The sequence below is a fragment of the Malaya genurostris genome, chromosome 1 (assembly GCF_030247185.1).
Source record: "Malaya genurostris strain Urasoe2022 chromosome 1, Malgen_1.1, whole genome shotgun sequence".
NCBI classification, from domain to species: Eukaryota; Metazoa; Arthropoda; class Insecta; order Diptera; family Culicidae; genus Malaya; species Malaya genurostris.
In genome coordinates, this window is record NC_080570.1 from 60,769,354 (window position 1) to 60,795,923 (window position 26,570).

The window sequence follows — 26,570 nt, forward strand, 5'->3', positions numbered from 1 at the left end:
GCAGTAGTTTTTGACGATGGACACGGACTTTCAAAACCTGCTTTCGAGAAAAACGCGTTTAAAGTTTATTGTCTATAATACCAAGGATCTAACATTCTCAAAAGGCCATATTTTTTCTTTTGTATTTTGTTATAATGAAACATTTCGAGAATGTTTTGTCAAGTTTTTAAGTCAATCGAAGCAGAAATCTTGGGCCTGTGTGCGCAGCTCTTATTTCTTCGTAGTATGAGATCAGCAACGATAAAGGCCCATAACTTGCTGAGTTTTGTTCCGATAGGCTTCAAAATTTCACAGAATATTCTTGAAACGTTTACTATCAGAAAATAAAAAGAATATAATAAATGATTTTTCAAAAGTGTTAGACCCTGCCCGCCCCCTAAAACGAGCTCTGTAAGTAACAGGAGCGCACGTCCATTGATTAATCGAAATAGTGCATGAAATGTAAATCAACCAGCTTGAATTAAAACAACTTTCTTGTCTCTATAATCAGTATACAAAATGAAATATTTTTGCATTTCTCATATGAAAAGTTTATGCAATTATTTGAAATACCGACTAGTAGAAATTGGCCTGGAGAGCCAAGTGTCCTATACCATTCGACACAGTTCGTCGAGCTGAGTATTGTCTGTGTTTTTTGAAACTTTTTTCAAAACTACTTCAATTGGTAGTCGTTGCCAGTAGGCTTTCCTGGCTCTCGGTTTTCGATTAACGACCGGAGATTAAGACTAGTATAACATTACCTATACTTTTAGAAAAAATGAAATTCACTTCTGACGTGAATTCAAGCATACTGTAATTTCTTCGTTGATAACACAATATTACATCTGTAATATTAACATGTAAAAATAATTTTTGTGTCTGTAACGATATGAGTAAATATGAGCCTTTTTCAAAAGACAGTCTAGATCAATCAAGCTCGGGTTGAACGCATAGGGCGCTGGTGTTACAAACCAGTTATCATATGTTCGAGTCTCAACTTCGAAGGTCAATAGGATCATAGTACTAATAGTACATGTAATGATTCTGTACGCTATGAATCGGCTGCAAAGTCTGTTGGAAAAAAGGCCGAATTCCACAAAAGGAATGTAATGCCAGGACTTCGTTTTGCCTTTCTCATATAGAAAGATTATACAATCACTGCAAAAACCGACTTTTGAACACCGACGCGCGGAGGGCCGAATGTCATATACCATTCGACTCAGCTCGACGAACTGAACAAATGTGTGTGTGTGTGTGTGTGTGTGTGTGTGTGTGTGTGTGTGACAAATATTGTCACTCACTTTTCCCGGAGATGGCTTAACCGATTTTCACAAACTTAGATCCAAATGAAAGGTCTCATAGCCCCATACAAAGTTCCTGAATTTTATTTGGATCCGACTTCCGGTTCCGGAGCTACAAGGTGATATGTACAAAAATTGTGAAAAAAATGTCACTCACTTTTCTCCGAGATGGCTGAACCGATTTTCACAAACTTAGATTCAAATGAAAGGTCTCATGGTCCTATACAAAGTTCCTGAATTTCATTAGCATCCGACTTCCGGTTCCGGAATTACAGGGTGATATGCACTAAAAAGGGGGAAATAATGCATTAACAATGTGAAAAAAATGTCACTCACTTTTCTCCGAGATGGCTTAACCGATTTTCACAAACTTAGGTTCAAATGAAAGGTCCTGTGGTAACATACGTAATTCCTGAATTTCATTCGGATCCTACTTCCGGATCCGAAAATATAGGGTAAAGTGGGTTAAAAATTGTATACCATCACTGAAAATGGGGAAAAACCTTAAAAAAAATCTAAATCGACCTCAAATCTTTTCCAATTGATAGTTTTTATCAGTAGACGGTCAAACAAACCGATTTCGGTTATTCTTTTCAGAATCGAAGAAAATTATTTTGAAGGATACCACAGTGTTTTATATGATAGTATGATTGATATGAGAAAGGCATCATTACACCATTAGGTGGATTAAAACAGGTTTTTTTTTGGATCAATTTTCGGAAAAACAAAGTCTACATATTCAGAAAGTTTTATTGAAATTTTAGAGAATATTTCTAATTTCAAATACGATTTGGCTCGAAATGCATCAATAATAACCTCTTGGCTCAACTGGTTCGACAAACACAACTTAGGACCAATACAGAACCAAATTTCATAGCGATAACTGCTTTGATATTGAGCCACTCTGGAGATATGGGGGAAACCATAAGAACCATCCCATAAGAAAAAACCTGTTTTAATCCACCTAGTGGTGTAATGGTGCCTTTCTCATGTACATATAATATTGTGGTATTCTATTCAAAAATTTTCTCTTCGATTTTTGAAAGAAACCAAGTGATTGTTTATGCATAACATACAGAATAAAACAGTGCTTTGATTGCGTAAGCCATCCTTAAGAGAACGAAATGGGTTCAATATTATATGCACTTTCGGCACCGGAACCCGAGAACCGGTATAATCGAAGTCGGTTAGTCGGATGAAATTCAGGAATTCCGTATGGGACTGAAGACCTTTCATTTGAATCTGAGTTTGTGAAAATCGGTCAAACCATCGCTGAGAAAAATGAGTGAGATCCATTTTGGTAGGGTAAGGGCTCCCTATTTCATCTCATTTGTAAGGACGTCGCCTTCAAACCCCGATTTAGCCACTAAAATCACTGTAACTATTTCATATTACTGCATCATTCGCCTTGCTCCATGTTGAAAATTGATTCACATTTCTTGAAAATTCAACTAATATTTATAAAACAGCTAAAAACACTAATGATGTTTTCACTACCCTGCTCCTAATTTCATCTCAATGGAATTTTATCCATCCTATCGTTGATCTTTTATTCATCCTATAAATTAGCAAAGGCGACAGCAATCAAAACAAAATATTCCACTATTACACTCTCACCCGCATTCGCATGGCTGCCAGATGGCTGACTAAACGCGGCCAGCTGGAAAATATGGCTTGCCGACATTCTGGTGACCGACTGCCTTACCGCTGCCAGATATACAACTCAAACGATACAACCGTACCCACCAGGATTTTTCCACATTATTATTATCGGTAAAAAATTTACTCGTTGAATTATCTAATTAATGGGGCAATGACTTACGGAGATCTAAAGAACTATCTTTTAACATCATTTTATTAGTGAAAACAGATAGAACAGATATAGACTTTCTATGCAAAGTAATACATATTTTCTAAGAAAATACCTGGCATCTCTGTGCACAGCCGATGAAACACACACACACACTTCACAGCGTTATGTTGGCGTATAGCGGAATGAAACCAGTGCTACTAGATTTGCCACAATGGTTATTTCATTAGTATTTAACACGTTCTTTCTGGTAATATTCGAAGCAAAAACAGTTTTATTGAAATATTAATATCAATAATATAATTAAACTAATGTCACGGATACCAAAAACATACTTTTTGATGATAATTTGAAGAAGATAAACAATTTTTGTTTTGTAACATTATGAGATAACTTGGCAACTTTGCGAAACCAAATGAGATGAAAACAAAGCGCAATCAAGTGAACGAAGTGAAAAACTTTCATCTCATATTTTTGAAGACTTTTATTGCTTGTCGGGTAAATTTTGAAGTTTTTAATCGTTAACTAAATAAGTGGCAAGTGAACATAACTAATTATGAAGTCATCCAGCATTCAATGGTAGTGTAATTGTGCGAAATAGTGATCATGTTTTGAGACGAATCGATTAGTAGATATTCAGAAACATGACGAACTGTAAATCTTGAGACGAAAGTGTGTCCTAAATTGAAAAGTGAGTTTATTTTATATGAAAAAAACGATCACCGAAGAATTTAAAACCATTTCTTTCAATAGGAAAGTGTGACAATAGCTTTTCAAATCATTTTAAAACATTTTACAGTTTGCTTCCGGTAGGTTGTAAAATATTATTCAAGTTCAAAGTTATGAAGTGAAGGGATGAGATGGAAATAGGAGCTCAGATGAAATAGGGAGCCGTTGCCCTATATATGACCACTATTTCTGGTACTTCCGGAACCGGATACCGGGAATCAGGATAGCCGGAATCGGTTTGTTTAGTTGCCTACTGATAATGAATATCGATTTGTGTAGTTTTGAGACCAGTTTAGAAAATTTTTTACGTTTTTTGTTTCGCCGGTTTAAGTGACGGTGTACAATATTGAACACACTTTACCCTATAATTCCGGAACCGGAAGTCGGATCCGGATGAAATTCAGGAATTCCGTATGGGACCACGAGACCTTTCATTTGAATCCTAGTGAGATTATTTGACACATACACACACACACATACATACACACACACACAGACATTGCTCAGCTCGATGAACTGAGTCGAATGGTATATAACACTTGGCCCTCCGGGCCAATTTTCACTAGTCGGTTTTTCAAGTGATTGCATAACCTTTCTATATGAGAAAGGCAAAAATATTAAACAAAAACCGCGACCGGTAATTTTCTATTTTTAAACCTTTATTACGTCTTTTGTAACTTTTTGGATACTAATTCAAGTTGGGTATATAAAATTAAATGAACAAAACAAAATATTTTCGAAATGTTTATTTCTGATTTATGCAATCGATCGCAAAACCCAATTAATCTAATTACAACCTCATTTGTTTATTATTTGTTGATTTTCCTGATCTAAAATTTAATTACACATAAGAATACTGTATTTACAATAAAATAAAACTAATCTTTGTCATGTCACTTAAATTAAGAAATACATCAACTGTTCGTCAAAATTCCCTTCGATATCACATTCTCTACGGGAGCCAGTCGAGGCTTTTCATTTTTGTTCAAATCAAAAGACCCGAATCTTTTACCACCGAAAGGTGATCGGGAATGAATCCACCGAACTGCTGGATGCAGCATTTTAGTGTTATAAGCGTCTAATTTACTCCAGGTTGCTAAACTAAACACTATTCCTATGGACACTGTCAGTAAGGTTCCAAATACTCCGTAATACATGTACGAAACAGAATATAATCGATACAGAATGGATTCCTCCAGCAACGAAGAGTTTTGACTGATTGCTGTCAACAAGTTTTCTGTCTCGTTGAAATCTGGATGCATCTGAGAAACACAACCTTCGACTGAGGTTGACAGTAACGAGTCACTGTACTCCACATACATCATTCGACCGGCAACGATCCACATCGTAACAGCGTGAGAGACGATCATTCCCAGTGCAGCTCCCTTCCAGTTGGCAAAGGGAACAAACATTGCCAAGATGAATACTCCCAGCAAAGGTCCCGAGGTCGCCGACAGTACCAACACTGTTGATTCTATTACTCCCGAAAGAAGTCCAACCAGAAAACCAACGCCCATTATAATGATGGCATACACTGAACCCACAATCTTTATCACAGTTAACTGAAAGCTGTCGCTTTTCTTTCTCATACTAGGCAGTATCGAAAGAAAATCTTCCCATGTCACCGTTGCAAGAGAGTTTAAGGTAGAAATGTTGAACGTCAATGCTCCATTGAAAAGAGTTCCAACGAACAGTCCCCACACTCCTGGCACATTGGCAAAAAAGTCCACTATGAAATAGGGTAGAATTTGATCCATCTTTTCAATCAATCCGGCTTTCAACGGATCACAATTATGGTACACAGCAAAAATACCCATCCCGACGAGCCACGGTAGGGTGAACAGAGCGGCCACTAGCGGAACGTTGACCAACATAGTTCTTTTAATCTTACAGAAAGTTGGCATACTCAAGTAGCGCTGCACGAAGTTCTGCTGGCAGCCCAACAGACTCAATGACATAAACAATTCGCCCAACCATGCAGACGTCGTCGTAACCCTCAAATGTAGATCAGCCGCAAAGTTGAAAAAATTCATTCGTCCTGGAAATGGTGAAAAATAATATATCATAATCATATGTCAATCCATAACAGAAAATACTAACCATTTTCTTTGCCAATCTCATAAATCCTCGTAACTCCACCACTTTCAATGGTACAATATATCACGATGCCGACTAGCATTGCAGTCATGCTAAGGCTTTGAATAACGTCCGCGGCTACAGCGGCTTTCATTCCTCCGAGAGCGTTGAAGAAAATACTGATGCAGGTGATGCACAGAAGAGAAACCCAATATGGTACTCCAATGATAGTGTTCAGTGCCACCGTCGGGGTGTAGATTGTAATTCCCAGACTGAGCAACGAACGCATAATGTAAGTTCCCGAGGCAAGACAACGCACCAGCCGACTATTGAACCTACAAAGAAATGAATGTTCACGTTAAGTCAAAATCAATGACGGACTACGACCAGAGCTTCAAACCTTAGTTCCAAGTACTGATAAACGGAGGTTATCCCGAGATCGAAATACACTGGAATGAAGACGAAACACACTATCGGATACGCGGTGATTATCCCGTACAACGTTTCCCACATCGCAGTTCCCCGGTAGAAAAATTCGCTCGGGTATCCAAGCACCGAAATGACACCCAGCGTACCACGCGTTATGGAGAGCATCATCGCCAGCATCGAGATGTGGCCCGCCCCGAACACGTAATCCTCCTTCGTTTTCACCTTTCGGCTGCATAGTCGCTTACGAATCGGAATCAATGCCGAGACCACCACGAATGCCACAAACACCAGATAGTTCCAGAGATTGTTGACTGTCGGCTCTTCCAGTTGCCGTTGCTGGAAATGGAAATGATAGCTAATCAATTGTTGTTACACATCAGGTTTCTACGAATAATCAATCTAAATTGATAAAATATGAAAGGTCTATTGTCTTCGGAATGCACAACCGCGGTGAAGCCCTATAGCGATCATGCTACTACGGGTAGGATGTGTGACAAATACGCCATAACAATTCGAGGTTCCTACTATCGCCTATCGCCGTCGAAATCAAACTGATACTCTCCGGATGTTAGATGATAAATTGATAGTGTAAATTAAAAAAAAACATAATTTTGTGATTCTTTTCGGAACAGGTATGTTGATATGAACTAACATTAATTCAAAGAAAGACACAAAAGTATGACACATTATTCTGGAACGTGTTTCCTACATTCGTTTGACGTCTTACTTTACTATGATGCGCCTTTCCAAAAAATTTTCGTGCAAAATTTTCAGCAGCATGAATTGAACGAATCATCGCACAATGCGTACAGTGTGAAACCGACACATAGAACTACGGAACATTTTCAGTGATTGAGTGCCGTGGGCTTACGATATGTTTTGCACGCTTGTAAAACAGACACTAACTAAGTATGGTTATAAGCCATCCGTATTTTTATCTGACTAATATGAAGGAAATAAACTTATGCATGTTGTTTAAGGCAATCTAACGGGCACCATTTTTGCAAGTTTTAAAAAAATGAATTCAAATGTTGTTAAATTCGTTAAAAAAATGAATTCAAATGTTGTGCATAATAAAAAGCATCATTCGAGCGACATTTTGTTTTTTTTGTAGAAATATATTGAGAAATAAGTCAGTAAAAAAGTATTTTCGAGGACGCGTTTTTGGAATCATCAAAATTACCAGAAGTAAAAAAAAAACAAGTAACATATTTGTAGTAAATGATTTTCTTGATTTCGACGTTTTTATTTGACATTTTTCAATTTTTTTGATATTTGGTGGTTGTTTAAATTCGAAATTTATAGCTATGAAACCTCCCCAAAAGTAACAAAAAACGAAAAGGAAAACGTTGGGGCTGAGTAGGGCGCTGGTCTTACAAGCCAGTGGTCGTATGTTCGAGTCCCGCCCTTCAAGAATTCTTAGTATCGTAGATCGTAGTACTAGTCATGCTATGGTCCTGTACGCTATAAATCAGCTGCGAAGTCTGTTGAAACAGAAAGTCCAAATTTCACAAAACGAATGTAATGCCAAGACTTTGCTTTAGAACTCCTGGGTCTGTGCACTAGAGATGGTCGGGTAAGCATTTTTTCAAACCCGAACTCGACCCATACCTGAACGATAATAAAAAAACCCGTACTTGACCCGAACAGAAAATTAATTTTTCGTCCAAACCCGACGCGTACTCGACAAAAAATTAAAATTACTCTTCTCTACCCGAACCCGAAGAAAGTCCCGAAATCTGAAAAAGAAACTCGAAACTCGAACCCGACTCATACCCGTTGAAAATAAAAAAGCACCCGTATCCGACCCGAGCCAGACAAATTTATGTTTTTCTGTACCCGAACCCGAACACTACCGGTCGTGTTCGGGTTCAGACACGGGTTGGGTTTGGGGTATTTGTACCCATCTCTTGTCTCTTCACAGTATGAGATAAGAAACGATAAAGGCCCATAACTTTCAGAGTTTTTACCTTTTTTTATATATATAAAAAATAGATATAGAATTCGCTCAAACTTTCGAAAAATTTTCCGAGGCCCGGAGAGCCGAATGTCATATACCAATCGATTCAGCTCGACGAACTGAGCAAATGTCTGTGTGTGTGTGTGTGGGTGTGTGTGTGTCTGTATGTGTGTTGTCAACTAAGAGGTCGAGATCTCAGAGATGGCTGGACCGATTTTGATCAAACTAGTCGCAAATGAAAGGTCTCTCCGTCACTCAGAACGCTATTGAATGGTTTTGAGATCGGATGTTTACTTTTTGAGTTATACGAAGTTTTATGTCAAAATTTTCAGTTTTTTGACAGTATCTGTCACAATTGACCTTGAAAACAGAATATGTTTTCAGACTTAGATTCCGCACGGTAATAGCTATCCAACAAGCCATAGATTGTTGAAATCCGTCCATTTTTAACGGAGATATCGAATTTTTTGTGTAAGCGACTTTTCCCCCATATTCCAGCAGTAGAAGTTCTGAGCGCTGTATGGCAAAGAAAGGCTTGGGAGCAACGTAAAACACGATTTTTTATACTGTTACATACAATAGTTTCTAAGTACCTAAAAGACTGTAAACAGCATTATTTTTCATGACATTTTGCCTCGGACCAATTTTAGCACGGTTCGTTTTTGGCAACATAATCGTTCGAATATGACATATTGGAAAGATGGCAGTACTTCCGAATTCTGAACAATTTCATAATTATATTGATTTAAACTGCTTACAGCAATAAATGCTGGAAGAACAAAACACCCATATACCATTTGAATCAGTTCGTCGAGATCAGCAAATGCGTATGTGACAAATAATTTCACTCAATTTTTTACCTTATTTTCGAAGATGACTCAACCGTTTTCTACAAACTCAGATTCATATGAAAATTCGTATGCTCCTAAACAAGGTTCCTGAATTATGTTTGGATCCGACTTCTGGTTCCGGAACTACAGGATGATATGTGAAACGAAATCAAAATTGTGTAACTTATTTTCCTCGTAGATGGCTGAACCGATCTAAGATTCAAATGATATCTAAGAATCATCTAAGATTTGCTGATTTGAATAGTCGACAACCAAATAAACTTATTTCAGTTTTAGTGGTATTCAGTTTTCGATTCGGAAGGCACCCAACAATTTAACTCGTACTACGATTTCTCAAAGATGTCTGTACTGATTTTCAAACATATTGAAACAAATGTAAACTAATCAGCTCAATCGTTTTCTCAAATAAAGCCAAATCGAATTTCAGAAACAAAAATTCAAATTAAAATAAACTTATAGTCCCACACAAAATTAATTAATTTTATTCAATGCTGACTTCCGATTCTGGAATTACAGGAGGATGAATTTTTAAAATTCAAACCGATATAGAAGATGATAATTCCGAAAAGCTTGAAAGTTGGACTCAAAACTATTGCAATTTATTCGTCATATGGCCATACGAATCGGTTTGGTTTATGCTGGTTCCTGAATACCGGCTCTGGAAGTACCTTAAATTACCGTAAATTCTAAAGTGGAACTCATTTCGACATATCATGAAAAGTTTAATCGATTGTAACCTTTTTAGATAGAGTAATGAGTGATTAAAATGTCAAATTGCAGCTTAAAACGACGGTCATTAAAATAATGTCATGAAAACCGAAGAATATTCATGAAAAAAACACATGCGGATTGATAAAAAAAAGGTATCATCTCACTGATAGGTGGATTAAGCACGTTTTTTTCGATTAGCTTAAAAATTTGACAAAATATTCTTCAAATGTTTTACTATAATAAAATACAAAGAAAAATCAAATGATTGATAAGAAAGTTATTGAAACTAATGTTATATTAATTCCTGTATTAATTATTAACTTAAATTTAGACAGACTGGATAGCTAAAAACGATTTGTTGTGGATATTCAATTTATGAATGAATTTGATTTAATCGGTCTTGTCTCCTACACCTGTAATTTTTTTTGCTCTCGTGTGTTTTGCCTTATTAATGTTCAGTTAAATTAATGAAGTATTGAAAGTTTGCCAAATTCACACAATCAACTAGTACGTGCGATTATCGATATTCGGATATGTGGAAAAAGCACGTCAGTTTTATTCGTATTCACGTCATCCAGTTAGGCCTCTGACATTACTCTCCCGCCTTTTTCAACACTCTTCACCTCATGTTCCAAGAATCGAAATGCTGATCCTGATAAAATTTTATAGTCGGTAATGTGACCATAAGACCTCACGTTGTGATATGCGGTAACCGAGAAAATTGAGAGAACTTTTTCTCATTTTATCTTGTCAATAGGAAACCGTCGGTCTGATCTAGTTAATTTTCACGCTACGGGACCATAACCCCCATTCATTTGAATATGCGAAAATCCGGATAAAATGTCATAGCAAGATGACTGTGAAATGTGTGATATTTTAATTAAAAGTTGCAAAAATAGATTCAGCCGTGTCAGAGAAAATCGAGTGCACCGCGCATTTTACCCTGTTAATCCTGACCCGACAGACGGACCCAGACAAAATTCAATAGCAGGCTGTGGGACCATAAGACATTTGCAGCAGACATTGTTGCAGCAGTTCACGAGAAAATCGAATGTACTTTGTTCAATTATATTACACATCTTACCTCGTTACAACAGCAGGGAAGTCGTATCCGGACCTAATTCAATAGTACACTATGGAACTTCGCGGTTTTTATATCAATCTAGGCTTACGATAATCGGTTGAGCGGTTTTTTAGAAAATCTCGTTCACTTTTTATACACATTTTACCTCGCTATTTCGGATAAAATTTCATAGCAGGCTGTTAAGCTATGAAATCTTTCATTTGAATTTAAGCCTATGAAAAATGGTTCAGCGGTCTCTGAGAACGATAATATTGTTACAGTGGCGTATCTAAGGGTGGCGAAGAAGGCACTCACCCGGGTGCAACGTTCTTTAGGGGGCAGAGAGTCAAATCAATCCTCTTCGGACTATTTTTTCTTACCTAATTTCAGAGATAAAGTTGAGAAAATTTTAATTTTTAGCTCACTAAACTTAGTTTTGGCCCGGGTGCAAATTTTCTTCTATAAGCAACTGTTTGTATACATTTTTTAATATTACTACACATTTACCCATTACTCCGGAACCGGAAATTGGATATTGACTAAGTTTAATAACAGGTTATGAGACTCACTGCTCACTAAACTTAGTTTTGGCCCGGGTGCAAATTTTCTTCGATAAGCAACTGTTTGTATACATTTTTTAATATTATCACACATTTTCCCATTACTCCGGAACCGGAAATTGGATATTGACTAAGTTTAATAACAGGCTATGAGACTATAATAACTTTGATCAATAGCTACGTTAATTGAAATCTGTGGAGCGGTCAATGAGTAAATTGAATACAGTTATTTTCATTTCTACTCCAGAACCGGAGCTCGGAGCCTGATAAAACTCCAATTACAAGCCATTTGAGCCAATTTGTTCTGAAAGTGGAACTCACTTCGACATATCATGAAAAGTTTAATCGATTGTAACCTTTTTAGATAGAGTAATGAGTGATTAAAATGTCAAATTGCAGCTTAAAACGACGGTCATTAAAATAATGTCATGAAAACCGAAGAATATTCATGAAAAAAACACATGCGGATTGATAAAAAAAAGGTATCATCTCACTGATAGGTGGATTAAGCACGTTTTTTTTCGATTAGCTTAAAAATTTGACAAAATATTCTTCAAATGTTTTACTATAATAAAATACAAAGAAAAATCAAATGATTGATAAGAAAGTTATTGAAACTAATGTTATATTAATTCCTGTATTAATTATTAACTTAAATTTAGACAGACTGGATAGCTAAAAACGATTTGTTGTGGATATTCAATTTATGAATGAATTTGATTTAATCGGTCTTGTCTCCTACACCTGTAATTTTTTTTGCTCTCGTGTGTTTTGCCTTATTAATGTTCAGTTAAATTAATGAAGTATTGAAAGTTTGCCAAATTCACACAATCAACTAGTACGTGCGATTATCGATATTCGGATATGTGGAAAAAGCACGTCAGTTTTATTCGTATTCACGTCATCCAGTTAGGCCTCTAACATTACTCTCCCGCCTTTTTCAACACTCTTCACCTCATGTTCCAAGAATCGAAATGCTGATCCTGATAAAATTTTATAGTCGGTAATGTGACCATAAGACCTCACGTTGTGATATGCGGTAACCGAGAAAATTGAGAGAACTTTTTCTCATTTTATCTTGTCAATAGGAAACCGTCGGTCTGATCTAGTTAATTTTCACGCTACGGGACCATAACCCCCATTCATTTGAATATGCGAAAATCCGGATAAAATGTCATAGCAAGATGACTGTGAAATGTGTGATATTTTAATTAAAAGTTGCAAAAATAGATTCAGCCGTGTCAGAGAAAATCGAGTGCACCGCGCATTTTACCCTGTTAATCCTGACCCGACAGACGGACCCAGACAAAATTCAATAGCAGGCTGTGGGACCATAAGACATTTGCAGCAGACATTGTTGCAGCAGTTCACGAGAAAATCGAATGTACTTTGTTCAATTATATTACACATCTTACCTCGTTACAACAGCAGGGAAGTCGTATCCGGACCTAATTCAATAGTACACTATGGAACTTCGCGGTTTTTATATCAATCTAGGCTTACGATAATCGGTTGAGCGGTTTTTTAGAAAATCTCGTTCACTTTTTATACACATTTTACCTCGCTATTTCGGATAAAATTTCATAGCAGGCTGTTAAGCTATGAAATCTTTCATTTGAATTTAAGCCTATGAAAAATGGTTCAGCGGTCTCTGAGAACGATAATATTGTTACAGTGGCGTATCTAAGGGTGGCGAAGAAGGCACTCACCCGGGTGCAACGTTCTTTAGGGGGCAGAGAGTCAAATCAATCCTCTTCGGACTATTTTTTCTTACCTAATTTCAGAGATAAAGTTGAGAAAATTTTAATTTTTAGCTCACTAAACTTAGTTTTGGCCCGGGTGCAAATTTTCTTCTATAAGCAACTGTTTGTATACATTTTTTAATATTACTACACATTTACCCATTACTCCGGAACCGGAAATTGGATATTGACTAAGTTTAATAACAGGTTATGAGACTCACTGCTCACTAAACTTAGTTTTGGCCCGGGTGCAAATTTTCTTCGATAAGCAACTGTTTGTATACATTTTTTAATATTATCACACATTTTCCCATTACTCCGGAACCGGAAATTGGATATTGACTAAGTTTAATAACAGGCTATGAGACTATAATAACTTTGATCAATAGCTACGTTAATTGAAATCTGTGGAGCGGTCAATGAGTAAATTGAATACAGTTATTTTCATTTCTACTCCAGAACCGGAGCTCGGAGCCTGATAAAACTCCAATTACAAGCCATTTGAGCCAATTTGTTCTGAAAGTGGAACTCACTTCGACATATCATGAAAAGTTTAATCGATTGTAACCTTTTTAGATAGAGTAATGAGTGATTAAAATGTCAAATTGCAGCTTAAAACGACGGTCATTAAAATAATGTCATGAAAACCGAAGAATATTCATGAAAAAAACACATGCGGATTGATAAAAAAAAGGTATCATCTCACTGATAGGTGGATTAAGCACGTTTTTTTTCGATTAGCTTAAAAATTTGACAAAATATTCTTCAAATGTTTTACTATAATAAAATACAAAGAAAAATCAAATGATTGATAAGAAAGTTATTGAAACTAATGTTATATTAATTCCTGTATTAATTATTAACTTAAATTTAGACAGACTGGATAGCTAAAAACGATTTGTTGTGGATATTCAATTTATGAATGAATTTGATTTAATCGGTCTTGTCTCCTACACCTGTAATTTTTTTTGCTCTCGTGTGTTTTGCCTTATTAATGTTCAGTTAAATTAATGAAGTATTGAAAGTTTGCCAAATTCACACAATCAACTAGTACGTGCGATTATCGATATTCGGATATGTGGAAAAAGCACGTCAGTTTTATTCGTATTCACGTCATCCAGTTAGGCCTCTGACATTACTCTCCCGCCTTTTTCAACACTCTTCACCTCATGTTCCAAGAATCGAAATGCTGATCCTGATAAAATTTTATAGTCGGTAATGTGACCATAAGACCTCACGTTGTGATATGCGGTAACCGAGAAAATTGAGAGAACTTTTTCTCATTTTATCTTGTCAATAGGAAACCGTCGGTCTGATCTAGTTAATTTTCACGCTACGGGACCATAACCCCCATTCATTTGAATATGCGAAAATCCGGATAAAATGTCATAGCAAGATGACTGTGAAATGTGTGATATTTTAATTAAAAGTTGCAAAAATAGATTCAGCCGTGTCAGAGAAAATCGAGTGCACCGCGCATTTTACCCTGTTAATCCTGACCCGACAGACGGACCCAGACAAAATTCAATAGCAGGCTGTGGGACCATAAGACATTTGCAGCAGACATTGTTGCAGCAGTTCACGAGAAAATCGAATGTACTTTGTTCAATTATATTACACATCTTACCTCGTTACAACAGCAGGGAAGTCGTATCCGGACCTAATTCAATAGTACACTATGGAACTTCGCGGTTTTTATATCAATCTAGGCTTACGATAATCGATTGAGCGGTTTTTTAGAAAATCTCGTTCACTTTTTATACACATTTTACCTCGCTATTTCGGATAAAATTTCATAGCAGGCTGTTAAGCTATGAAATCTTTCATTTGAATTTAAGCCTATGAAAAATGGTTCAGCGGTCTCTGAGAACGATAATATTGTTACAGTGGCGTATCTAAGGGTGGCGAAGAAGGCACTCACCCGGGTGCAACGTTCTTTAGGGGGCAGAGAGTCAAATCAATCCTCTTCGGACTATTTTTTCTTACCTAATTTCAGAGATAAAGTTGAGAAAATTTTAATTTTTAGCTCACTAAACTTAGTTTTGGCCCGGGTGCAAATTTTCTTCTATAAGCAACTGTTTGTATACATTTTTTAATATTACTACACATTTACCCATTACTCCGGAACCGGAAATTGGATATTGACTAAGTTTAATAACAGGTTATGAGACTCACTGCTCACTAAACTTAGTTTTGGCCCGGGTGCAAATTTTCTTCGATAAGCAACTGTTTGTATACATTTTTTAATATTATCACACATTTTCCCATTACTCCGGAACCGGAAATTGGATATTGACTAAGTTTAATAACAGGCTATGAGACTATAATAACTTTGATCAATAGCTACGTTAATTGAAATCTGTGGAGCGGTCAATGAGTAAATTGAATACAGTTATTTTCATTTCTACTCCAGAACCGGAGCTCGGAGCCTGATAAAACTCCAATTACAAGCTATGGAACTAACTACGATACCATTTATTTGAATGTACACGGAACCACCCGCGATCCCATTTCAACCAGCATATTAGTTGATTTTCTGAATTCGATTGCCTCAAATTTGGTACAACTAATCGATTGTTGTTTTAACTAAACTGTCATTTTTGTTTTTCGATTAGCGGAAACGATGGTTGAAACAATTAATTGAAACAAACTAACAGTTGTTTGAAAAAAAAAATGATGTCAATTAGTGAGGACACATACCTTTCAATTTCAACAAATATTTTAGTTGAAATAGGGTAACAGAGGTATTTTGGCCAGTTCATATATTTTGGCCCACTTAACAAATTTTATGGATTTAATCGATGTTATATAACCCATGTTGCATCATTTTGACGCTAATCACATTAAACTACCTACCTAGTGGATATTTTTACAAAGTGGGTCAAAATAAAATCAATCCTAAAGTGGGCCAAAATACCTCTGTTACCTTAACTGGTGTTGTTATTGAAACAAAATTCTGTTAGTTGAAAAATAAATCAACTCGAACAATGTTATTGATTTGCGAAAATAATCATAATATACTTACTGATACACGTCATGATCTATTTGAAATAAGTTCGGTATGTTGAGATTCATGAAATAAATATCGTTGTTAAAATATAAACAGAATTTTATATTGACATGTAATATCATTATGGCTGGAAAAACCACCGATCACTGCAGATTTCAAGTGATCTTAACCACACGGAAAGACCGAAATCAGCAGTTTGGTGAAAAAATTAGTTGATTTTCTGATTTTAGTTAGTTATTTTTTGAGACAACTAAAAAAATCTTACTTTTGCTAATTTAGATTTTTTAATTCTAATTCCCTTAATTATAATGAATTATTTGTTGAAATGGCTATTTTTGTAGGTGAATTCACCAATTAAACGTGTTGTCATTTCTTAGCTAAGGCACACTTCATATCCATTCAACTAATTTTTTAGTTGAATTAGAGAAATAAAACGTTGTTTTCAATCAACATAAATGGTTGAATTGGCTTCTGCAATTTGCAGCTATATGGCGCTCTGTCACCGAGAAAATGTTAACACCGTAATGGCTACTAGCCACTAGATGGCACACTACTATCGAAAAAATTCAGTCGCGATTGTCTTTTCTATATTGGCTGGTATGAATTAGAGATGGTCGGGTATAGAAATTCTTATACCCGAACCCGACCCGTACCCGAGTGATCAGCAAAAAAATTTACCCGTACCCGACCCGTACCCGATTAAAAATTTAAAAAATTACCCGTACCCGACCCGTACCCGATCAATAATAAAAAAAAATTACCCGTACCCGACCCGTACCCGATAAAAAATAAAAAAATTTTACCCGTACCCGACCCGTACCCGATAAAAAATTACCTGTACCCGTACCCGACCCGAATGAGTAGTAAAAATTTTACCAAAATTCAGTATGGAAAAAATAAAGTGTTTTAGATATCGAGCCGTATCAGGCTCTAGTTGGTAAGAAAAATACATTAAAATGCTTCTTTACTTTTAAACATATCAATACACTGTGAAGCATGAATAATGTAATGTAACTTTTTTTTAAAAATGCAAAAAAAACAAACGGCTCATTCGAATTCAAAATTTATTTTTTCATGTTAATGTACAACCCTTCCGGGTAATTGTGGAATATAATTTCATTCAAATGGCTGCCTCGGCTGGCCTTGCAGTACGCCATACGGTCGGTCCAGCTTTTTAATACATTTTCGATTGTATGCAGCTTTATTTCAGCTATGGATGCACGAATGTTATCCTTCAAGGCTTGAATTTTCTCTGGCTTGTCCACATAACACTTATCTTTGACAGCCGCTCAAAGATAATAGTCTAACGGTGTCAAATCCCAGCTCCGAGGCGGCCAAACGACATCCGAATTTCGGCTGATAATTCGATCTTCGAAGACTGTGCACAGATGATCGATCGTAGCGTTGGCTGTGTGGCACGGAGCGCCGTCTTGTTGGAACCAAAAGGTGTCCAAGTCTTCCTCTTCAAGTAACGGGAAGAACCAATCGCTAATGATGGCGCGGTACCGCTCGCCATTGACCGTGGCGGCGGCTCCTGTCTCATTTTCTAAGAAAAAAGGCCCAATGATGCCGCCAGACGAAAATCCGCACCAAACCGTCACTCTCTGAGATCGGCTTCTCAATGATGACGTGCGGGTTTTCCGTCCCCAGATGCGACAATTTTGCTTATTAACATACCCGCCGAGATGAAAATGTACCTCATCCGAGAAGATGATTTTTTTGCACACATTCCGCAACATTACCATGATTTTGAAAGTAAAACTGCACTATTTTCACGCGGTCCTCAAGCGTATACACAACCATTTTCGTTCAGCGGAAGGATACAACTAAGTTTCTGTCAAATCAGAAGTGACATTGAGGTTACCAATGTCGAAATAACCGCTAGTTCAAAAATAAATGTTAGATGGCGGACCCTGTAGATTTCCAATGTCTTTGGTACTTTATACTCATTTACAAATGTCAACAAAAGGGGGTAATATCAACTCAAATTTTTCGAGAAGCATATTTACCCAAAATGTCGTAATACCCGTTGTATTCAATTTTGGGTAGGTATGGTTTTTACGAAACAGTGCGACTTTTGATCCAATTCTTCAGAACCACAAGTAAGCGTGCTTGTTATCTTGACACACAAATAAAAATTCACATTCGAATCACTTGAAAAATCACGTAAAATAGTTCCAAATGTCAAATTGAATATTATACGTGACGAAAATGAATGTTATGCGAACATCCCCTAAAATGAATAGTGTGTTATCAGTTCGTTTACGTGAATTGACCAAAGAATCAAACAATGTACGTGTATTCCCGGTGTGAAAAATTCAATTTTGAACATGGTGAACAGTGAGTCCTTCAAGTGTAAGTAGTTTGAACATGCGTAGGAAATTTTCTTGGTTACAATTTTTTACTACAAAGCAAAATGAATTATGATTTTGATTTAAATTAATCTGTCAACTATGCCCGTTTTGTAAGCCTCACAAACCCACACCCACGATGTTATAGGTAGCTGGTGGTTTTTACAGCCATTGAACCGGTGGAACCCTCAACGAGTGAACACGGTGAAAATTTGAGTATTTCGCGAGAAAAGATTTTCACCCTTACTTTTGCGACTCCACGTTGTCACGCATCGAGATTTTCACTTGTAGTCCAGTGAAAAGAAACGAAAATTAACTAACAATATAGCCCAACTTGCTGTGCCATCAATCGGTGTCAATTCAAGTGAGGTGACACCACCCAGAAGTGCAGAATAAGAAGAACTTCTATGAAGATTTTCTAAAATAAATGTTCATGTTTTTATGGTAAGAATCCTAATGATTTTTTATGAAAATTTTGAAAATCTCCAACCAATATTTAAAATAACAGTTTTCTGGTATCTGAATGTGATATAAGTACTACACTACATTTTGTATACTGTCCATACTTGCATATCAGTCCCCTTATGGGAAATCGGCATGTTGAGAAAAAGGCGATCAAAAGATTATTTCCGAATTTTTTTATTTATTGTGCTCCCTAATGCAATGCATAGGACGCTGGTCTTACAAGCCAGCTGTGGTATGTTCGAGCCCCGACCTGGAAGGATTCTTAGTGTCAGTAGGATCCATAGTACTAGCCATGCAATGATTCTGTACGCTAAGAATCGGCTGCGAAGTCTGTTGAAACAGAAAGGCCAAACTCCACGAAAGGAATGTAATGCCAAGACTTTGCTTTGCTCCCTAATGCTAAATCTTGGTATTATTACATGAAATATCGGTAATACACCTTTGCTGTTCCAATATTGCAACAAATGAAATTATTGAAATTTTGCACTGAATGGGACTGATATGCGGATACTTTAGCATATGGGACACAGAAATGAGTTGATATTTTTTTATATTTTACTGAACAAACCATCAACTTTCATTGCAATTTCTGAGAGTATATTGAGGAAAGACTCCATTCCTCAAGCTAACTCAAAATTGGCGAAAATCGATATGAGACTGACATGCGAGTATGGGCAGTATATTAATGAAATAATTTTTACTGAATTGTGCATTAAACAGTTTTAAAATGGCAGTCTATTAAAACCTACGTGAAAAGTAGATTCCGACCGCAACATCATAGAGCTAAGGCAGTATGTCTTATTAAATATGTTATAAACAAAGTAGGGCGGGAAATATTCACATAACTTTTCTCGTAACTATGACATCTTTTTTTAAATGAAGAAAAAAATGTTTTTTCTGGAAAAAGATGCCAGTTGACAGGTCTGGTCCTAGGCGCGATTGTCAAAACCCCTTGAATCAAATTGATTATTTTTCGGAAGAACTGTTTTGCAATGAAAAAATCTCGTCAACGTGTAAACATATTTATGTGAAGTACAAATGGTCGGGTAATCGATCCGAAAAAAAAATTTACCCGTAACCGACCCGTACCCGAGTGAGCGGTAAATTTTTTTACCCGTACCCGACCCGTACCCGAGTGAGCAGTAAAATTTTTTACCCGTACCCGACCCGTACCCGATTGAAAATAAAAATTTTTACCCGTACCCGACCAAAAACCCGTCGGGTACGGGTACGGGTCGGGTTTCGGGTAAAATACCCGATACCCGACCATCTCTAGTATGAATACGATGTTGTATTGGAGAAAAAGACATAAACGAAACATAAACCTCTTTTTGAAAATTTTTCTTCTAAATCGCTGTTTTCTTCATTCGACTTCGCGAAATCGACTTCGCGAAATCGACTTACTCACTGAAAACTTTGAGCACTCGGAAAACAAAAACCGAATACAAGTAATACACCGGACGACGTAGCCCGGAAGGTTGGAAGATACAAAAAATATCATTTGACATATACAATTAGAATGCAACATTCGAAACTCTCTTCACTGTTACGCGTGAAAATATTATTACGCACAATCGCTTCAAATGCGCACACATTTTGAATAAATACACTTTCCACTAAGAGTTTACGTCATTTTTACAAATCGATTTAGAAATTTATATATGGATATATCGTAACACATGCAAAAAACATCTAAACAATTTGAAAGAAGTTTCAACAAGACTGTCCTTTTTAGCTTTTTAATGGATTGTTTTGCTTTGACACTTCTCATGAGTTTTTGGCTAATAAACTTGTTAATAAAACCGATTTCATTTTTGTTTTCTTTGTGCTGTCGTTCAGTAATGATGGTGATAGATAAATAGAAACAAATTTTCTGATTTTAATAACAAAATAAGTTGTCAATTAGAATTTCGTGTTGGATTGAAATATTGCAGGTTTGTGTCCAGGATATTCGCCAACTAAACACATTCTCTAAAAATAAAAGTATTTTTCAGCAAGTATTTCTCAATTTTAACTAATTTTATAGTTATTTTGGAAATTTTGTTATTGGAATCAACTAATCCAAAAACAGTAATACGAATTAGGTGCAGAGCTAATTTCGGTCGTTCCGTGAAAGGAATAAATTATCATTACGAAATCAGAACTGATTGATTGATGAAGTGATTTTGATTTTTGTATGATCATGATCATGTCTAGTCGAGATCAGTAAAGATCTAAATTCTATAAAAATACTTCTTATTCGAACGGAAATGATTAATGTAAAAAAACGTTTTTAATCAGCAAAAGTGCCCGGAGGGGCGAGTAAATTAGCGAAATTATTAAATTTACCTAAAATGAGTATTGAAAGATGATGCCTTCAAACGGTTGAATTAAAGTTATGCACTGATAATTTTAGTCAATTTATATGAACTTTGGTGCATCAACCGCTGGGAATTGGAATTTTGCGTCGGCAATTCAAACGCGCCATTCAATCGTAGCGCGTTCTGTGTGTTTGAAACCCTTCGCTCCTGTTACTTTTATAAATCAAATTCATGTCAAAAAGCGTTTTATCAAACAGCTGGAAGTAAAACAGTCTGCTGGAAGTAAATTAATGATCGAATTTGAAGCATTAAATTTTTGCGCATACGAGATGATCATTCATTAACATTTTCTAATTTGTCACCAAATCTTTTTCATCTTAAACAAGGTTAACTTTATCACAACACCGCTGTTAGATAAACACTTGTTATGGAATCATAACTATCTCAAATCGAATGGACACAATTTCACCAAACGCTTTAACCGTCGATGTTGTTTTCATTGACATTTTGAAGCGACGCGAACAGATTTCAACTAAAAAAGTTGTTGATTTTGCATTGCGAATATTGTTTTGCTTTCAACTATCTTCGGCATTTGACAGCATTCAACACAACATATTTTTCAACTACTTGAATTTATGCAAATCAAAAACCATATTGGTTGAATCCAGAAGAAATTAGTTAAATCAACTATCGCAAAAATCAAAAACTGCGATATCGCAATTTTATGATCGAAGGGTTCTCCGTGTAAGTTTGCCGAAATCGGTCCAGGCGTCCCGGAGTAAATCAAGAGTCCATTTGTGAGATATACATACATTAAATTCGATTATCTCGAAAATTTATTTTTAAAATAAAAGAAGTTTATTGCACTATAGATTTAGATGAAGAAATAATGGACAAACAGGTTATAGGGATTTAAAAATAGGTAGATTTTTTGTAATTGTTGAAACATTTTTATTTAAAATTTTATTCAATGTATAGTTTATTTAGAGTGCCCGATCTTCATACTGCTTCTACTTGAACATCATTTTTATGCGAATTACAGTTTGCATTACAAATGCAAAAATACATCCGCCCTTTCAAATAATCTGCTTTGAGTTCATACGGTTTATTATAGTGATAAAGAGTGCAAAGTTTCATCCTAATCGAAGCAACTTGATTCTAATTTTGCCGCCTGTTTAATCATGAATTTCTGAAATTGTACAACAATTTCTAGGACTGGTTGACTTTGGACCACTAGGGCAATGCAAGAAACCGGAAATCGGCATGTTAGAAGACGGAAAGAAAGGTTAAACCAATCTGTACACTGATCTCGCTTTCCAGTTTCGAAAGGCTCAGAAATAGTGATCAAAAAATCGGTAATGTAATCCACATCGGTTTATTATAAATTTTTTTTAAATTTTGATTCAAATGTTTTACTGCGTCGCCACAAATTAACTATAGCCGAATCCAATTCTGGTACAATGCTTGGTACGGAAAAGAGGTAAAAAAACTGAAAAATTCGCACTGGTCCCGTGATTTAATTATCTCATAATTACAATTGATGTACAATAGAGCAGGCTTCACAAAACTTCGAAACGGTAGCAAAGTAGGATTCCTAAAGATTTATAAATCAATCATAATTATCATAATAATGATGCTTTCTGAGGTTCCAGTATCGAGATTCTTAGTAAATAGCTTTTTTTCGATTCCTTACAGGGGTCAAAGACAAGTTCTATGAAGGAAAGTTTGTTCGAACGTAATCTAGAAACAATTTTCGAACCAAAACATCCTATAGTTCAGGAACTGGAAGTATTATCCACTACGAATTCAGGGATTTTGTATGAAACCGTAAGCCTTTCCGCTCGAATATATGAGTTTGTGAAAATCGATTTGGCCATCTAGAAGAACAAAAAGGTAGATTATTTTTGCTGTTTTTTACCACTATTTCCAATACTTCCGAAACCTAATTTCGTGGACCGGAATAGCCGAAGTTTGTTCGTATCACTAGCAACAAATATGACCTACAAATTGAAACAGTTTTGGACCTAATTTTAAGGAAATTATTGTGTTTTTTTCTTCCATGCCAGCTTGTACCAGTGCGTACTGGTTTTATATTGTCATTTTATTTTACGGCTTGAAAGCTGTAATTGAGGAACCGGAAGTCAGATACAGATGAAATTTCAGAGTAAGTAGATAATTTTAGAACCTTTCGTTTCAATCTCAGTATGTAAAAATCGGTTCCACCATGTAAAAAGTGAGTGCATATTTTTCCATATTTTTTCCATATTTTTGGTGCATATCACCCTGTATCTCCGGAGCCGGAAGTCGGCTCAGGATGAAATTCATTAGCAGGCTATGGGACCATAAGACCTCTCATTAGAATCTAAGTTTGTGAAAATCGGTTTCGCCATCTCCGGAAAAAGTGAGTGCATATTTTTGTTACATAGATGTAAACATACACACAGACATTTTCTCAATTTTTCGAGCTGATTCGAATTCGGTTAAAAAATCGGTTCCCACAGTGATTGCATAACCTTTCTATACAAGAAAAGCAAAAAACAGAAATTGTTGCTTCACATTGAAGAAGAATAAACTTGGATATTTCTCACCATTCAATATTGATGGAATCTTTTACATTTACTAAATTTACTGCTATTCAAAAGTTTGTGGATATTCATATATAATCTTCGATTGATTCATGTCATGATTTTGACGTTTTTTCACTAAAGATGCACATCAGTGAAGTACCGACTGCACTCGCTCGAATTCGGCAGTAATCAAAACATTCATCGAATCAAGACATCCTTTTATGCCCTACACCGTCGTAATACTAGTGCAGAAAACGAAAATGCCATTAGCTGATTCATATGTTTGCTTTTTGTGGCTTCTGTCAATCTATAATAAGTGGAAGTGCGATAAGACTTGCAATAATGGAAATAAATTTAGACACAATTGAAGGAAACCGTTCGAATTCAGGGGTTGTATACCTTCCGGCTCCAGAATCAATCTACTAATCAAGAAAGTGTGAAAATGATTTAATTTTAATAAATTATAAAGCTTGTAGTTTGTGAAAAACTGTATATTGTACGCTCCCTACTTCAGAACGTCAGTCAACTTTAATCAAAATGATTTTCAAAATAAGCATTGTTTTTGCAATTAACTTTATTTTCAGAGGAAAACGAAACCTCTAACTAATAACTTCAACGAAGAAGACATTATTGAGCCTTCGGTTGCTATATTCTCATCCATACAAAAAGAAAAACACATTATTTTACAAGATCTAATACAAACTTCATTCCTAGGTGAACTTAAAATAGTTTTTGGATTTATCGAGGCAAATTGAATTATCACTACGTTCTGTAACAAAGTTTCGCATGTGATGCTAGTATAGACAAACTGGAACATTTTATTTCAAAACATCACTTATCTCACATTTTGTAGTTTACAGTTATGACTCGGTTGCACGGTTCATCAATAAATTGATATTCGTATACATATATTGAAAAGCATCGCTCAGATTGAATGAACACAAATTAATATACCAACTCAGCCATGTTATGTTGGCAATTTAATGATTCTTTTTCAAAATAACTTTCAACTTCAATTGAATGATATTTAACTTTTTCCATGCCCAACTCCAATATCAAGCTTCAACTCAACCAAACCAGTTAATCACACGAGCAGTTCCAGGTAAACAGTTTATTACTCTGAATCGACAATATGCTTGAACTAAACTGACATCATTTCAGTCATTTCCCAGTATGACCCAGTGTGGCGTTCTATGGGAAACCAAAACACCCCCAAGGCCTCTCCAACTGTCAAATGTCACAGATAAAAATGATTTAGCGACTATCCAAAACATGCGAGGTATTCGGTTCATTGATAAGTAAATACCGTCATTCCTAACAGACTAACCGTCGACAATCCGTTCGATTGTCAGACAAAGGTGGTCATCACAACAAATTTGTAGCACATGTAACACAACTCCGTGGATTGTTCACATATTGGGCACACTCGGATGATAAGGTACACGTGCTCGAATGTCACCCGCCACTCACATGTCGTAACACAATCCTCTAAACAAAACTGCAGCCTTTGCTAAACAGATCCACAAAACCCAACGCGAGTGTCCTCGTAGTTGCATTGGACAACAAACATGCTACGTAGATATATACAGACAGTCTAGCAGCACCAAAATTACCAGCATTTTTGTTTATTGTCAGCAAACCGTCTCCTGCTTCCTCCAACACACTTTCTTCTGTCTACGAAAAATCACGATTAACTACAACGGGCAAGCTTTCACCAAGAACTACCCGGAGTACTCCACGCGGGAAAACAACCTGCGATCACCCGCGCGTCCAGCAGAGATACGCGCACCGATGATGACTGAAAGCGTTCGAACATGTGTATCATCTACGAAATGTTTACCCAAACAATGTCCGTGACGGTAGTGGCTACACACCGTGTTTTATCGTTAACAAGCCAAACAACAGACAACCACGAATTGAGTGGCGTGGAAATTCGTTCACAGGGCTTCTGGCACTTCTACGAACCAGCTGCAATTCGCGACGAAACTGTACTGGGAACTGAAGCAATTAAAACGGCTACCCGGTACTATATAGGTTTCGTGGATTGCGGTGAAGACGTAAACGACTGCTGACCGATCGCCGACATGTGCCTAGGGATGTCAATCATAAACGCCAAGATAAAGCAATTCCAGATGGTCGTGAAATGGGCTGACTGCGTTGTGACTTCAATGAAACTATGTATTCAAGAAATGATGTTCTTTTGAGTCGAGTGAAATGGGATAAGCGACCAGAAATAGCTTTTCTAATAAAACTGGTTTCAATGTAATATTTTTGTGACATTTTGTCCTGGCAAAACTTTCGACATTTTCTATACATTTCAATATGAAGCCCCAGCAAATGAACATGTACTTTTAACAATTTTCGACACCAGAAACTGTGATGAATTGTTTTCAGAATTATTAAATGAATAAAATTACATTTAAGTAAACAAATGTAAAATCCTTATAATTCACATCGAATAGAAACTTGGTCAAATATCAAATATACCATAACATACAAAACGTCCTATTCGACTACAGAAAATATATCCCTTTATGTAAGATGTTAGGAAGTGAGTTAGACGGATATCGTAGAGAGAATGAGATGAAATTCGTATGAAATCTTATCTTAACTTCATTTAAATATTATAGAATTCCTCAACCAACTAATTATTAGTATCATTAGTA

The 26,570-nt window shown here is 36.2% G+C and overlaps 1 protein-coding gene across 1 annotated transcript; it reads right to left on the reverse strand.

The window, feature by feature from the left end:
* Positions 1-4,604: 4,604 nt before the first annotated feature.
* On the reverse strand, positions 4,605-25,885 carry LOC131440208 (sodium-coupled monocarboxylate transporter 1-like). Its single transcript, XM_058611287.1, has 4 exons — positions 25,518-25,885; positions 6,296-6,660; positions 5,920-6,230; positions 4,605-5,857 (listed from the first exon to the last, which is right to left on the reverse strand). Exons 1-4 carry the CDS (start codon positions 25,521-25,523, stop codon positions 4,734-4,736), a joined length of 1,806 nt encoding a protein of 601 aa, XP_058467270.1. The 5' UTR covers positions 25,524-25,885; the 3' UTR covers positions 4,605-4,733.
* Between the last annotated feature and the right edge of the window lie 685 nt (positions 25,886-26,570).

Excerpts from the sequence above, each read along its gene's own strand:
- LOC131440208 (XM_058611287.1), bottom strand. Across the intron at positions 6,231-6,295 it reads TATCAGTACTTGGAACTAAG|GTTCAATAGTCGGCTGGTGC; the intron begins GTTTGAAGCTCT and ends ATTTCTTTGTAG. Across the intron at positions 5,858-5,919 it reads TGAGATTGGCAAAGAAAATG|GACGAATGAATTTTTTCAAC; the intron begins GTTAGTATTTTC and ends CACCATTTCCAG.